This window comes from Gadus macrocephalus, chromosome 18, assembly GCF_031168955.1.
Source record: "Gadus macrocephalus chromosome 18, ASM3116895v1".
In the NCBI taxonomy this organism is placed as follows: domain Eukaryota; kingdom Metazoa; phylum Chordata; class Actinopteri; order Gadiformes; family Gadidae; genus Gadus; species Gadus macrocephalus.
In genome coordinates this window covers 8187443-8202859 of record NC_082399.1, presented here as the reverse complement: position 1 = coordinate 8202859, position 15417 = coordinate 8187443, and the positions used below count along the sequence as shown (strand labels likewise).

Sequence of the window (15417 nt, the reverse complement as noted above, 5' to 3'; positions counted from 1 at the left end):
GAAACCTTGTAGTCGAGAGTGCCACTCAGTACACATTCCAAGCGAGGCGCATGTATAACATTGCAGCCAGGGCAGCAAGTCAAGATTTCACCTCCATGGTTAAGATGACATGATCTACCCCCCCCTCCCCTCCCAAGTTACAGGGAGAGTGCATTCCAAGACCATAGATAGGCTACAGGGAGCCGGTCGTACGCAGAGGAGATGTGAGTGGCTTACAGTCACTGTATCCGTCAATGTATGCGCCTTACACTGATTGGCATCTTGTGCATTTAGAAGGTACGCACATATGTACGCCACATACCAACACACAGGAGGTCTCAGAATATGACAGTATGGAAACAAGTCTATCTTCCAACACCAACGCATATATATACAACAAAACACAAGTGAACATCATAACATGGGTGTCACAAGACAATGCCCCAACACGTTTATACTGTAACCCGAGGATCACAACACACTGTCTAACATTGTGTACTGTGTACACGATTTACTAACAGTAGGTAAGTTATCAAGGAGTGTAAGACTTCAACAGGCTTGCCTCAAGAATGTCTGTTGACTTAAGCACACCGAAGAAAAACCTGAAGGGTTTGTGTGCAGTGTGGATCAAGGGTTCTATACTTACATCGGCTTTTACTCAAGCGTGACTTTGGCACCAGAGTTGAGACGTAGCTGCCGCCAGTCGGAGGGCGTAGGAGAGCCCCAAGTCTACGTCAAGCTATGGATGGTCACCGGGGTTCGATGTCCTTATTTACACTCTGTGACATCGTTTTCCGCTGGTTCTGCTGGAGTTCACTTGTGCCATAAACAACCCCCCCCCCCCCCCCCCCCCCCCCCCCCCCCCCCTCTCCTACTTTACCCGCCAACACCACCCTATCACAGCCTTATCATGCATCAGACCCCGCCCACTTCATGATAAACAGCCCCGGCAGACATGCATCTACGCGGAACCTTCCGGGTTCACGTTTGTTGTTTGTTGACCAAAGGGCCCCGAGGAGTTTGGCTTCATGCAGCTCTTCATGCATTTACATCCATAGCCATACACAAACACACAGTTTTATACAGTCGATGGCTCGCCAAAGAGGACACGTGCTTCTATTCTGAGACTTTATTCATCTAATAATGTTGACAAACTGCAGCAGTGGTCTGGTATGATCGGGGGAAGCGAGGCCTGACAGAGAGAGAGTGAGAGAGAGACAGAGATAGAGTAGAAGAGAAAAATGGAAAGAGAGGAAATAGATAGAGAGAGAGAGAGAGAGAGAGAGAGATGGAGAGACCGGAGAGAAAGACTTGGAGAGAAGTTGATAAAGATGGAGAGAGAGCTAGACAGAGAAATAGAGAGGTAAAGAGGTAAAGAGGCAGGTAGATGGAGAAGGAGCGAGATAAAGACGGAGAGAGAGTAAGAGAGAGAGGCTGGAGGGGGAGAGTTATAAAGAGAGGTAGAGAAAGTTGGAGGGAGAGAGAGTATAGAGAGAGACTGTGGTAGACGGCGAGAGAAAGAAGTAGATTGAGAGAGAAACTGAGTTGGACGACGAGAGAGAGAGAAATAGAGTAGAGACAGAGATGGAAATAGATAGAAAGAGAGATGGAGACAGAGGTAGACAGAGAGAGACGGAGAACAATAGAGTAGAGACAGAGAGAGAAAGAGAGAAGGTAATTAGGTATTTTCAGCGAGTTTGCCCGACGGTGGGTTTCAGACCACTCAGACAAATGATCTTGTCCCCAGATTTTAATCAGACACAGAGGACATTGAGCGGGAAACAGGCTGCCAACTGTGGCCTTACTATTAAAAGACAATGTTATCAAAGCCCAGCCCGGCCACAATGGCTCAAACACAATCTGTAGTTGAAAATGGGTCACATGATAAAATAAGTAAGCCTCGAGGAAGCGGTTCAAAGGGGTTTAGTGATGATAAACGAGTTACATTATAATTACATAATACCTACCAAGTGCGCTCCGGCGTTGCCTCAATAGCAACAAGCAACTATTTAAAAATGTTACAAATAAATGCTTTCCTTTTGCAAATAAAAATAACATGTGGACTTATGTGGCTTTAAGAAAAGCCTATATTTGGAGGATAACTAAAATGTAATGGACGTTGAAAGTAATATAACAGAACTTATTTAATAGTTGACACTTTTGTTTAGAAATGAGATGGGTGACTTGAATGTCTGTGTATTATTATTACCATAACACGAGATCAAACAAGAAGGAACATTGTAAATTGTAAAAGGAAGGAGAAAGTATGGCTGATTTCTTTTAGGCTCATAGTGAGCGTCTTCCCATTATAGTTTCTTCAGCAACAGCCACTTCCTGCCATTTCCCTGGAGACGGGTGAGAATATCGCTCAAGGAAAACGCTTCCTTGTTCCATGACTACACTACGTAAACCTCCGTCATCATAACACCCGCTATGATTCAGCGAAAGGCGACACAACCACAGCTCGGTGTCTTGACCACCGATGACCCATTGCTGCTAACTGTGCCAAAGAAATGTTCCGGAATCCCTGGGTGTGAGTCACGAGTCATGTGACCACCTCCACCCTCCATCCATATCCTTGGTCCTTTATGTTCCTTTTTTTGGTCTATTTTTGGTTTCTACATTTTCAATACCTGTGTTGTACAATTTAGTCAGACTTTATCGTTGTCTCATAGACATCCATTATTATCAATGATATTGCGTCATGTTTTAACTGCTAATAAAGCAAAAAGTAAAAACAGAAAAGAAAAACTCCAGCCCTTCCGCTGAATTGGGTGACACATTATGATTGACCTTTGATTGTTGGAGTAAGCGCTTCATCAACCCCTCCAGCTTTCATTGCGAGACACTGTGAGCTGTTTGTGAGGACCAGGGGTTTGCCGGGTGGGGGGGGGGGGGGGGGCCCGGGGGGGGGCCCGGGGGGAATGTTGTTTTTCCTATTAGCATGAATTCAACCAACCGTCACGTATATCCAACCGTTGCACTCACCACAGCGCTCCTTCACTTTTGCGGGTGGTATGAGGTGGTAGTCCCCGCAGCGGTTTGAATGGGGAACAAGGCAGCGGTTGAACTGGCCTTATCTAGCTGGCGGTTCAACAGCTTGAGCTTCCTCTCTCGGGAACGACCTAACTGCTACGGTCAGGCCTCTGGGTTTAACTCTGAGGAAAGTCCTGTTGCCTCACTCATTTCTCATTTGGCAGATGTTTTATTCCGGCTTACAGGAGAAAGGCACCATTATAAGATTTGCGTTTTAAATCTGAAAAGCATTTGAAGTCCCACATAGCAGCTACCAACAATAGCCTGAGAAAAAAAAAGATTTACCCGGCACAAATCCAGAACCCCCCCCCCCCCCCCCCCCCCCCCCCCCTCCCAGGAAGTTCTGGTTCCCATGGCTTCGTAGAGTTCACTTAAAATGGATCCCGCCGTTTTTATTAAACAGCCGAAGACATGTGGGCAGGGTCCAGGCCTTTGAGAAGGCGTTGGCAACAGAAGCCATGACCCACACACCGTTAACTGAGATTTAGATGAACAGGCTACGGCCGCTAACGATGAAACGTAGCAGTTGATGAGTGTCTGTGTTTTCTGAGTTTGGCTGTGTTTAGTTTTGTTATTGCGTTTCAGCGATTTCATTCATTTTTTAAAGCCCAGAGATGCGTCTAATATTTACACCGACTCAAATGTGGAATCGTGTCTGCTCCGCGGCATAGCATTTCAATACCTTATTGAAATGCTGATACGGTCGGCGGTCCGTTGGACTTGTGAGCGCCCCTCAACCTCACCCAGAGGTTTTCGATCACCTCTTTAGAGGGGTGTGGAAGGCATGTCAAACATATAAACACGGGGCACAGGGCGTCTATAAGCAGCGTCTGTATTATAAATAAACTGTTAATACGCCCGGACTGCAAAGAGGCATTCCAGAGTACATTCCCCCGTGCGTGGGGTTGAGAGAGTAGTTGAGCAGGAGAGTAGGAGGGGCTGGGGGAGTATGAGGGGGGGGGGGTATTTATGTCCCTGTCCACAAAGCCCACCTCAAAAATAACAAAATATTGAATAATACTTGAAACTCAGGGTGGGACTAGAAGGAGGGGAGGGGATCGATATTATGTTGTCAAGATCTAAATGTGCCTTATTTTTTCTCACATAAGGGACTTTTTTCACTTTTTGTACTTTTCAAGTACAAAAAAAAACTTTGTGGGAAATCCACACACACACAGAGAGAGAGAGAGAGAGAGAGAGAGAGAGAGAGAGAGAGAGAGAGAGAGAGAGAGAGAGAGAGAGAGAGAGAGAGAGAGAGAGAGAGAGAGAGAGAGAGAGAGAGAGAGAGAGAGAGAGAGAGAGAGAGAGAGAGAGAGAGAGAGAGAGAGAGAGAGAGAGAGAGAGCTGAAGAAAGTTGGCAAAGAATGTGAGAGGGACAGAGAGAGTGAAAGCGAAAGAAAAAGATGGAAAGAAAGATGGAGAGAAAGAGAACGAAAGAGAGAAAGAGAGAGGAAGCAAGAAAAAGATGAATAGAGATAGGAAGAGAGAGTGAGAGAGAAAGTGTGTGAGTGAGCGAGTACAGCGGCAGCTATGTTCTTTTCTGTTAATACATTTAATAACAGAGTGATGAAGGCAGGGCAGTCACGTGACCCAAGGTAGACAACAGGAAGGCTGTCTCCGTGGTGCCGCGGCCCAGGAATGTGGTTTGGTTTGGCACACAAGTCTAACTACAGGAGGGGTTTCTCCCTCTCTCCCACTCTCTCTCTAGCTCTCTCACTCACTCACACACACACCGCTACACATGTCATGTCAAGTTTTTTGGCGGTTGGACCGAAAGAAAAAAAATCTGTTGACAATGCAATTGGATCCATAGCATAAGTATGAAATATGAGGAAATGCATCGAAATAAGGAGCTCATTGCATGACTGTGTGAACGGTACAAAATACCCTTTTGGTCTAGTTTGATTCATCCATGTAGCCACACACGCACACACAAAATTGCAGATACACACGCAGCCATACATACCCACACACGCACATACACACAACCAAGACTGTTTGGATGTTAAACTTGTTAGTGCTTTGCCCTTGGTTCTATGAACATCCTTACTGTACCTTCTTCTGACAAATGTACTTATTGTTCATTTGTACAATAAGAACTTACTGTACATACACTTATTGCATTTTTTCATCTTTTTGATAGAATCGTCTGCTAAATGCCCTGAATGTAGGGATGTTGCGTGTGTGACTGGGGATCTGTGTGTTTTTGTGTTTGTTTGTATGGGTTTGTATGTGTGTGTGTGCGTTTGTGACTGGCAATGTGTATGCGTGCGTGTGTGTTTTTACAGTGGTTTGCGTACAGTCCTTAAAGAATGCAGTGAAGTCAAAGTGCAAGTTTCACACGCCCCCACAAACACACATGCACACACAAAGGCACACACTTGGAGACACACACACACATTTTATCTTTACAACCTATCCCCCGGCCCTGAGGAATCCGGAGCAGCGGAGCCGGCCTCTGTTTCTGTTGGCATCAATGTCCAACTTTTATTTTAACAGCAGCGTCCAATCAGGACCATTTTGGGTGGAGCCATGTGGAAACCTCACTCAAATTCTCTGCACTAAAAGGCCTGCTTAGCCTGGCTTAGCTTTAGCCCTCTGGGTATGGCCTCCTCCCAGTACTCGGTCTGACTGCCTGGATGACTCACTGAGGAGAAGCCGGGTGTGGATAGGCACACATCCCTGTCCAACCTACCTGGGCCAGACCCCCGCCCTTAGTGATGGACGGAATTATATGACACCGATGTCATATAATTGGTTTCCATTATATGACAGGAACATTCATGAATTATGCATTCATGAATTATGGGACAACATGATTGCTCAATCGATTGTCTGTCTTGTGATTGGTGGTTTTGAGTATATTCTGTAGAAATCAGTTCGATGTAATTAATTATTTTTTACCTTCTCATCAATGTACAAATAAAAGTATATAGGACAACCTGTGCATTTGATTATTATTAATATTTCAGATAAGCCATTCAAAGGCAGTTGTTACGCTCATATCTTAGATTACATTACCTAACATATACTGGGACATGGGTATTCTCTGATTGCGCTGGTCAATAAATCGTTACCAGAAGCAGTGGCTGCACAAGAAGTCAAACAACATTATTGATTTTAGACAAGGGACATTCCCCAGTACAGATAAAGACCATACAGTAGGTGTAGCAATTGCAGGGTTAAGTAATGGTGTGTGTGTGTGTGTGTGTGTGTGTGTGTGTGTGTGTGTGTGTGTGTGTGTGTGTGTGTGTGTGTGTGTGTGTGTGTGTGTGTGTGTGTGTGTGTGTGTGTGTGTGTGTGTGTGTGTGTGTGTGTGTTAGGGCCCGACCGATATTGATTTTTGAGTGCCGATGCCGATTATTTTCAGAGAAAAATTACGATTACGATTTAATCGGCCGATTAAAAACAAAACAAAAAAAAAAACATATAAAACGTAGTTTTTGATACCTTAAATATACTTTAAACACTTTTGACGAATATGTGAATTGAATGCAGAACCTTTGAGTGTTTTAGAATACATTTACAGTCAAAAATGAGTGTAATGTAAAATGAATAACTCCCAATGTGCTGCGCTCGTGAGCAGTGACTAACACGTGCGTGCTGAGCAGTATGGTCTCACCGTTAGAGTCTACAGTATAACAAATTAACATGGCCTGGGACCTAAAGAAAAACAGGCACAACATGCTCAAACAACGCGTCTTGTGTACATTGGTGAGGTGAGCGCGCAGCTGCCTGAGCGAGCGTGCTTTCATGTTGTACGGTAAAATTCAATCTCCTCTTTTTTACTCCAGCTAAAGTTGTTAGTTAGCAAGGCGAGTAGGAGCGCAATCTGCAGGATACTAATCGCAATAACATTTATAAAAAAAATAATAAAAAATAAATAAATAAAAAAAAATCGGTTGTAATCTGCGTCTTTTTGGCCGATGCCGATTATTTTCAAAAAGGCTATAATCGGCCGATTAAATCGGCAGGCCGATAAATCGGTCGGGCCCTAGTGTGTGTGTGTGTGTGTGTGTGTGTGTGTGTGTGTGTGTGTGTGTGTGTGTGTGTGTGTGTGTGTGTGTGTGTGTGTGTGTGTGTGTGTGTGTGTGTGTGTGTGTGTGTGTGTGTGTGTGTGCTCGCAGATGCTTTGTTTGCAGGGGATTTTAAGGGTTTGAATGGGAATCTCCATACTTCCCCTTCTGAACTGGCATATTCTCAAAATGAGCACATCAAGGGAGAGAAGGCATGAAGGTGGAGCTCACAAATAGGTGTGGGTTTCTAGTGCTCAAACGTTCTCTTCATATTACGCCACCTTCGGGCCAACTCTTTACACACCACACCCGTAATCCCTAAAATATACCAGGGAGGCTAGAGAGGCATATGACTTATAGCTACATGGGTCAGTCAAAGGATAAGCATAGGATAATCACTGTTTGCCTCTTAAGTCCCACACTCAAAGGGGACAAAGAACCTAAATTCCTCATCCTGGTCCTTATTCACCTAGTGGTCATCTTAATTCTAAACTATCTAGGTGGGGGGCGCATACCGCATTCAGTTCTCCCCACCCAGCTAGTGTTTAGAGCCAAGATGGCCGCCAGGTGAATAAGGCTCATAGAGAGAACCTTTTTATTCTGTCCGGTTGGAGTCGGTGATGGGTCATGGGGGTCAAACCCAGCTCATGAGTCCAGGCAGCCAGATCTTCCAGATGTGTGAGTTAGCTGTCACTGATGAGTGTGTGTTTGTTGTTTCAACACTCAACACTCTGGGGGCTAACACGGGCCCCCGGGACCCCGGGCTTGTTTGCTCTGAGACTTTGGTCGTTACATTTGCTCCCCCCCTCCCCCCGACTGACCCTTCTGTCAAAGGAAAAACAAAGTGTGGCTCAAGAACGCTTGTAACCGCTTGTTTGACCATGTCAACACTGCTGCTTTAATCACGGCTTAAACTGCAAAGGTCAGTGATAATATAAAAAGCCAATGATGCTATGTTTCATCATGACCGGGACCCTTCCATGTTTGCAACCTGCTTAATTAAAGATATATCAAATCCTTTTTTCATTGTCTTTAATGTAATCTTTTTTTCAAATGTAAACATACATTAGAATTACTTGCTACCAAGTGTGGGTAATGCCGTAACAAAATAGGTATAGCCACTGTTATTCATCTATGTTATTTTACCACTTGGATCCTGTTAAGTTAACACATTTACCACCTCTAAATCACTCAATATACAAATATCTGAACTGAAGCCATTTTTCATTCCCAGTTAAGGTCCCCATTTGTGACCCAACACCCAACATATTCAACAACGTTACATGCCGGCTGAGTTAAGGATATCCATCCGGACTGCGGATGTATTTTCAATCTTAACACAGCACAGTGTGTGGGGTCACCAGCAGGGCTAGGTCTCCCATCTCCCCTAGGGGGTCACTGTGAGGCGCCGGAGGCCATTAGGTGTAGCCCACCAGTCGGGGTGTGCTGGGGAAAGTCTTGCGCATGCCCATACACTTGTCCTGGTCCAGGAAGAGGGAGTTGGCCTTGACGGACAGGTCGTGCTCCAGGGTCACCTTGGTCTTGACCAGGGTGTGTAGGGTGGACTCGGCCTCCATCAGCCTGTCCCGGAGTTTATGGATGGTGTCCTCAATCTCCCTCACCTCGCCCACCAGCCTAAGCAGTGGGGAGGAGACGGATTATTAGGGAAATTAACCAGCAAACAATTTTATGATCATAAGAGGAAGAGCAATAAAGTGGAGCCTGCTCACATTGGCTATGAGCGCAGAAAGGAGTTTTAAAGTGAAATGACGTCGGTCTAACCATAACCCAAACATTTTATATACCATTGAAAGTATTATCAACGTGAATTGACGTCGCTCTAAACATAACGCCAATGTCTTAATTTTATTATGCAAAAATGGTGTGGAGTTTAATCGAACTAGCTTTGTGAGTGACCTGTGATGGGGGTTGTCTCTACAGAGCTCAACGTTGGGCCTGCGTGTCCTCTCCTCTAGCCGGGTCTGGGCCACCTTCAGCGGGTTCTCCTTGTCCCTCAGGGCCTTCTTCAGGGAATCGATCAGCATCTCTGTCTGGAAGATCTCCTGAAGGGTCTACAGATGCCAACAAGAAGGAGACGAGTCAGCGACTCTGGTTTTTAGTGGTTAAAAAGGAGGAGTACTGAACCGTGTCAGATACTTAACAGTGTCAGATTCTTGCCTCTAACTCAGAGGATTTAATGTGATTCCAGATAATCACCTCTCCCTGCACTCCTAAGTGCCCCTTAAGAGTCAACCAGGTTTTATTAAAGACCGTGTGACTAACATCACAGCTGCTCTTCAGAAAATGAGCCCGCCCAACAGCTGATCTCATTTCAAACCCCATAAGCCCTTCAAAAGTCAACTCCCAGAACAATAGCTTTCAGTGTGGAGCAGGGAATAATATAGCACTCACAAATCAACAAAGTGTCTGTTTAAGGATCCCGCCTTTGGACAGGGGCCCTCACACAATAAATAGAATGGGTTGAGCGTGTGCGTGTCATGATCCCTAACTCGATTATTGACTGACAGCCTCCAGCCACTCCAGAGCAGGGCGTTTCTTAGCATTCAGATACAAGTTTTTCATTTTGTTACTTTAGTATTATTCTTCAATCGTCATTCTTGGGCCTAGTGTCATACTTTTGACCCCGCTACATTTTGAGCGCACATAGTTGGACACACACCGTAAGTCAAGTTTATAAGGAACTGGTCCGCGAGCCAAAATAGGCGCTGGCCAGATTTGAAGTCGGAGAACTAGAAAAACTGCTTTATGATGCAGCGGGAGATGAGTGATGCGGGTGATCCTCAATCAGCTGTTACATTCCTGCCTCTTTGTTTAATTAGCGTCAGAGTTTTGACCGTCCAGACATCAGCTGATTGGTTTAGCAGCTGCTCAGGTTGTTTATAAACTGACAGCTCGCACTGCCTTGCAGTATTTCATGCCAAAGGTGTTTATTAACTGCAGTTGCATTGTCCCGTCACTCTTACCCTTGGAACAATGCATTCTTCTAGGATTTCTCTCATTGGACAGTATTCACAGCACATGAAAACAATACGGATGTATTTTTAAAAGCTAGGGTAACAACACCATGTGTTGGCATGGTAATCTTTCATTTATAATTGAGACCTTTCTTTCCAGTTTATTGTTTCTTGTCTCAAGAACCAGTTTTGAGTATGTATTTTTGTCTACCCCAGCAGTTGGTGGTGAATAGAGAAAAGGCCTGAAGAAATGACGTAAATGAAGATGTGTAAATGAATATTTTGGTATACCAATGGTATGTTATCTAGTGTAGCCTTAAATAAACTAACACTGGTTAAATCCAGGCAAAACAATATACTTTTTGCATAGTAGTTCAGTCACTGAGACATCAAGATCCTCGAAGAGTTAATGATTGCTATAATTACTATATTTTAAAGAAATCCTTGGCTGCACTTGAAAGCCTTGAACATATTTTATATTTCATAATAATTAGTTGAATGTGTTATTTTTTTCAAAGGTTTTATATAGCTGTTTTAATCCTCATATAGGCCGAAGCATCCATGAAGGGCTAACTAGTAAATGCCCAAAATATAATATAGTCCAAAATATAATCTGATGCACATATTTGAATAGAATGGGAATTAGGTTGGGAATATTTGTGAATACATATTCACAAATAAGTTCTCTGGCTCAGTCATTGACATTGACATTGACACTGACACGTGACTCAACAGGTGAGAGCTCCACCCTAGCCATATCAAGTCCCTCTGTCACCTTAGCGAGGTCAAGACATCTAAGCTAAGTCAAGTCACCTCAAACAAGTCAAGACACCTTAACCAAGTCAAGAGACCTTATCCGAGTCAAGTCGACTCAGCCAAGTCCACAAGGCCATTTCAAGTCAAAGTAGCCAGGTCACTGAAGAGGTGTGAGCAAACTTCTACAAGACATTAATCAAGTCACCTTAGCCAGGTGTGTCTGAAGGCTGTTTTTAGTGTCGGCGATCTCTGATATGCGGTTGGTGAAGGCTACGTTGGCGCTGTTGAACTGGGTCCACATGTCATTAGACGTGGTGCTCAGCAGAACCTCGATCTCATCCCTCAGCTTGTGGGAGGCAGCCCGCTGGCTCTGGGACTGCAGGATGTTGTCATCTGTGAACTTGGACCAGGACTCTGGTAGGGAGAGGCTGACAGAGCAGAACAACAGAGACACAGCTTGTATCCACCGTTAAGAGCCTAGCAGGAGGTTTTAGAATTACTATTGCGCAGTAAGGGTTCATTGATTGAATCTTTGGTTGAGTGATCATTCATGTGTTCAATCATATGCATATTCATTGATTAGTTCTTCAATTGGTTAATTGATTAATTGATCAGTGTATTAGTGCAATTTACCAGTCAAATTAGTTATAGCAATAATAAGAATTATTATATAGCTACTTGCTTAATACTACCTGACCTAATATTAATGAACTGTTAATTAATGTACCTTTATTGTAAAGTGTTACCAGTTCATTCATTCATGCATTCATTTATGCATTCATCGATACATACATACTGTACATCACTGGATTAATGGGTGGATTCATTCATCAATTTGGTCATACTCTTTAAAGTATAAATTGAAACATTGGAACATTCATCCATTGTTTTTGTCATATTAATTGTGTCGTCCATTCACTGCTGATATTCCAAACATGCCTCAAGCCATCACAAGTTATTCCTGCATACGCAAACTGATGAAACCATCACAGTGTTGACGGGGAACTCACGAGGGGTCCAGTCTGTCGACTCCTCTGTAGTAGCTGATCCCATCCGAAGTGTTCCTCAGATGGTGACACCTGTCGTCTATCCTCTGGGCGGACACCTTGTCGCTCAGATCCCTCTCCAGCTCATGCTGGGCAGCTCGGTTTGACCTGGGTTAACCCCCGCAGCACAGGCAACAGTTGAAAGGCACGCTGGTATGTCGACAAATTGCTCCTTAAATTCGTCGCCGCCATTGTAAAAGTGTATCGAATGCCCTTGGTGTTACAGTAGGTTAGAGCTGAGCTATTTCAACTGTGTTCATTGCTGTGAGGATTGTATATATGATATGATAAAGGATGGATTCAAACATAAAATAAACGGATGCATATAGATAGAACCTGAAAGCCTATATTTCTGGTCCAAGACTCACGCCAGTTGAGAGATGGCTCTATCCAGATGCCTCCTCATTCTTTCCTGACAGGATTTGATGATTTCCACCTCCTGCATGCCACAACACAACACAGATACACATTCATCATTTTGATGAAGATGATTGAAATCTGCACTGTTCAAACCAATGACACTCAAGGAAACAAGTGATATATGGATAATACCCTTATGAGGTTCTTTTCCACATTATCATGGACCAGGTCAATGGACATCCGCCTCTCTCTGTGATAGAGACACTCTTGGGATACCTGTTGACAAATCAATCCTTAAAGTCAGGTGAAGATCTTCTGCCAACCAGCGAAAGATCAGCAAACACAGATTGGTATACTGATCAGTGCAAAGAATCTGTCTTCTGTGTTGGTCACAAGCACATCACTGAGCGATATCTCAAACAGTCCTATGCAGTGAAATCAAATGTATTGTTGCCTCAGAAAATCGACACAAAGGGCAGCAGAACCAGACTGGAAAATTGATACATGGATGTCCCTATGGCTACTTTATAAACCTTAATCAGGCATTGGAGAACACTACAGGCGTGGGAGTTTTGCGGGTACAGGGGAAGCTGGGAAGATTCAATCAGAGAATTTGTGATGGGATGTAAATTGCAGAGCATTGAAGAAAGGCCTAAGGTTGAGTGATGAGATCCCTTTAGGTTAAGTCATTTTGGGGCAAAGGCTTGAGTAAATAGGAGATTATTACAGTTCCTTGAGGTGAGGGTCAGGTTTAATAGACTGATTAACCCCTCATTTTAGACGAGTGAAAGCGGTCAGATAAAGACTTAAAGAAAAACATTGGTAAGAAGAAGATTAATTGATATTCTGACGTTTGGGTCCTGGCAATCTCCTCCTGCCATCGGATACGCAGGGTATCACCATCTCTCCAGCCAGATCAGGTGGAATACAACCTTGACGCCCAAAAGTATTCAGGGAAAAACAACACATTACCTGGACGCCTCCTATAGAATGTTGCCTTGTAACTTAAACCGGACAGAATGTGACCTGATCAACAGTGAGGGAGGCCCTTGCTCTGTTGTTAACCGATCTATAGGACCCACACTGAGGGGCCCTGCCGGGAATGGCAAGTTAAGGTCCATTCGGTCAATAGATCCATCAATTATACAAACAAATGCAATGCTGGGCTGCGAAGGGGTCGTTGATGGAAGTTACCCATACAGGCGTATTAAAGTACACAGTCCATCGAGGTAGACACTCGATATTACACACACACACACACACACACACGCACACACACATCCGCCCCTGTAAACACAACCCTGACCTGCAGGGGACCCTCGGTCTCGGACAGGGCCCTCTCCAGCCTCCTCTTGACCTCGGCGAGCGCGGCGATCTCCGTCACCATGTTGTCTATCTCGTGGTTGAGCTCCGACCTCCAGAAGACGATGTCGTTCAGGCGCTCCCCGATGTTCTTGCTGGTGTACTCCTGAGTGCGGCGGGTGAGCTGCTCGCGGTCCTGCATCAGCCTCAAGGTGTCCTTCCGCAGCCGCTCCGCGCTGTTCCGGGACGACTCGGACTCGCGGTAGTTGCTCTGGTTGGACTTGTACCAGTCGTCGGGCGTGTAGCGGGTGCTCAGCATGGCTCTGTTGGACGGGTGGTACATGGTGTTGGAGCGCACCAGGTCCAGGTCCCCGTCCCTCCCCTGCCGGATGGACGGGATGGCGCTGCCGGCCCGGGGGTAGTTGTTGCTCCGCCACTGGTGGGAGATGGGGTTGAAGGTGAGGGGGAGCTGGGTGCCGCGGTAGCTGGAGGCCATGGTGGAGATGGCGGGCAGGAAGTGGCTGGTTTTGGGCCGCGCGTACGTGGCTGTCAGGGTGGATCCCAGGAGCTCCATCTTGACTTTGGATTTGATTCCCCTGGTTTTGCAAATATATAAAGTTATTTATCCTTTTTTTAAGAATGTTTAAAAATGTGACAGACCTTCTTGCAATATTCATAATTATACATATTAATGTATTTCACTTGAACAAATGAAGAGTGCAGACAATATGCATGATTCTTATCTGTTTTACTATTGACCCAGTGGTCTATATTCTATTTTATTATGACAAATACAAAATAAAATATATTAACATTGTAGGAGGCCTACTCCTATTCTAAGCATAATCCTTTAAATAGACTTCTAGTCCAAATCAATTTACATTTATTAATTTTCATTTGATTATTTGACATGATTTGAGTTTTAAATTTACCAGGAATTAAGTGCAATTCACAAGTCGAACAATGAACTAAGAAGCAAAGGAAATAATTGTTACTTACCAAAACTAAATAAAATCCGGTTCTGGATAGCTCGGCGTGTCCCACCACTTAGTCGCGCTCACCTGGAAATGAGCTCAAGAACGCATTAAAGGTACACTCTCATGCATTATTGATAGGTCAAGAGTTTCAAGCCATTCATTCAACTTCAAGCTAGCCAATGGGTAGTGGTGGTGGTGGTGGAGAAACTCTAGGCTGCACTCAGCAGCATAGGCTGTCCAAGATTTCTGTTGACACAGAAGCAGTTGCCACGGGTTACAATGGGAGAGGAGTAAAGCTGTTGGATGAGATTTAAGGATTAATTGTGAGCAGGTGCGCTGACTTTACTGAAGAATATATACAAAATTCCTAACTGTCACTGTAACGACAACTAACTTTTTCTAGTTCTGTAATGGGCCTTTTTCATTTGTTATTCCCTGGTTAGAAACGGTTAATTTACGAGATCAGCCCTTATAAATGGTTTGAAAAGGGTAAAGTGTAACCGAACAAGCAGGTCAAGCATAGCTTGTTCCCATGACGTTCTTATTCTCTACGACCTGAGCTTCTCCACCACATAGTTTGGAGGCTTTGACTCATGTTCAGATTACAGTTTATTATGACTACAATCAGATTTTTTTTTCATTCTGAACACGTTTAAGAATCTAGTCTTAAGCCACTTCATGGCTGTATTTGGAGCTAAGATTTATAAGTTAAGAGAGCGTCACCGATGTTTATCCAAAAAGGACAACAGCAAAGTTGATCCTCTCCCTAGGCGTGCGATAACGGGTCGTGTGGGTTACAGCTCCCTGCTCAATGATTCATGTCACAGGAAGAGTCCACGCAAGACACTGCTGCACAGAATAATAATCTGTGTTGTGTTACCTACCTGTGGGAATGGGTATCTTTTACACTAATCTGTTCAGCAGGGGTGGACGGACAGATGATAGCCTGCTTTCCACAGAGGAGCCAGAG

General features: G+C 44.5%; 1 protein-coding gene across 1 annotated transcript; it reads right to left on the bottom strand.

Moving 5' to 3' along the window:
* Window positions 1-8046: 8046 nt before the first annotated feature.
* tekt3 (tektin 3) lies at window positions 8047-15148 on the bottom strand. Its single transcript, XM_060036667.1, has 8 exons — window positions 14470-15148; window positions 13475-14066; window positions 12361-12444; window positions 12177-12247; window positions 11773-11916; window positions 10968-11190; window positions 8949-9103; window positions 8047-8666 (listed from the first exon to the last, which is right to left on the bottom strand). Exons 2-8 carry the CDS (start codon window positions 14042-14044, stop codon window positions 8450-8452), a joined length of 1464 nt encoding a protein of 487 aa, XP_059892650.1. The 5' UTR covers window positions 14045-14066; window positions 14470-15148; the 3' UTR covers window positions 8047-8449.
* Window positions 15149-15417: the final 269 nt, after the last annotated feature.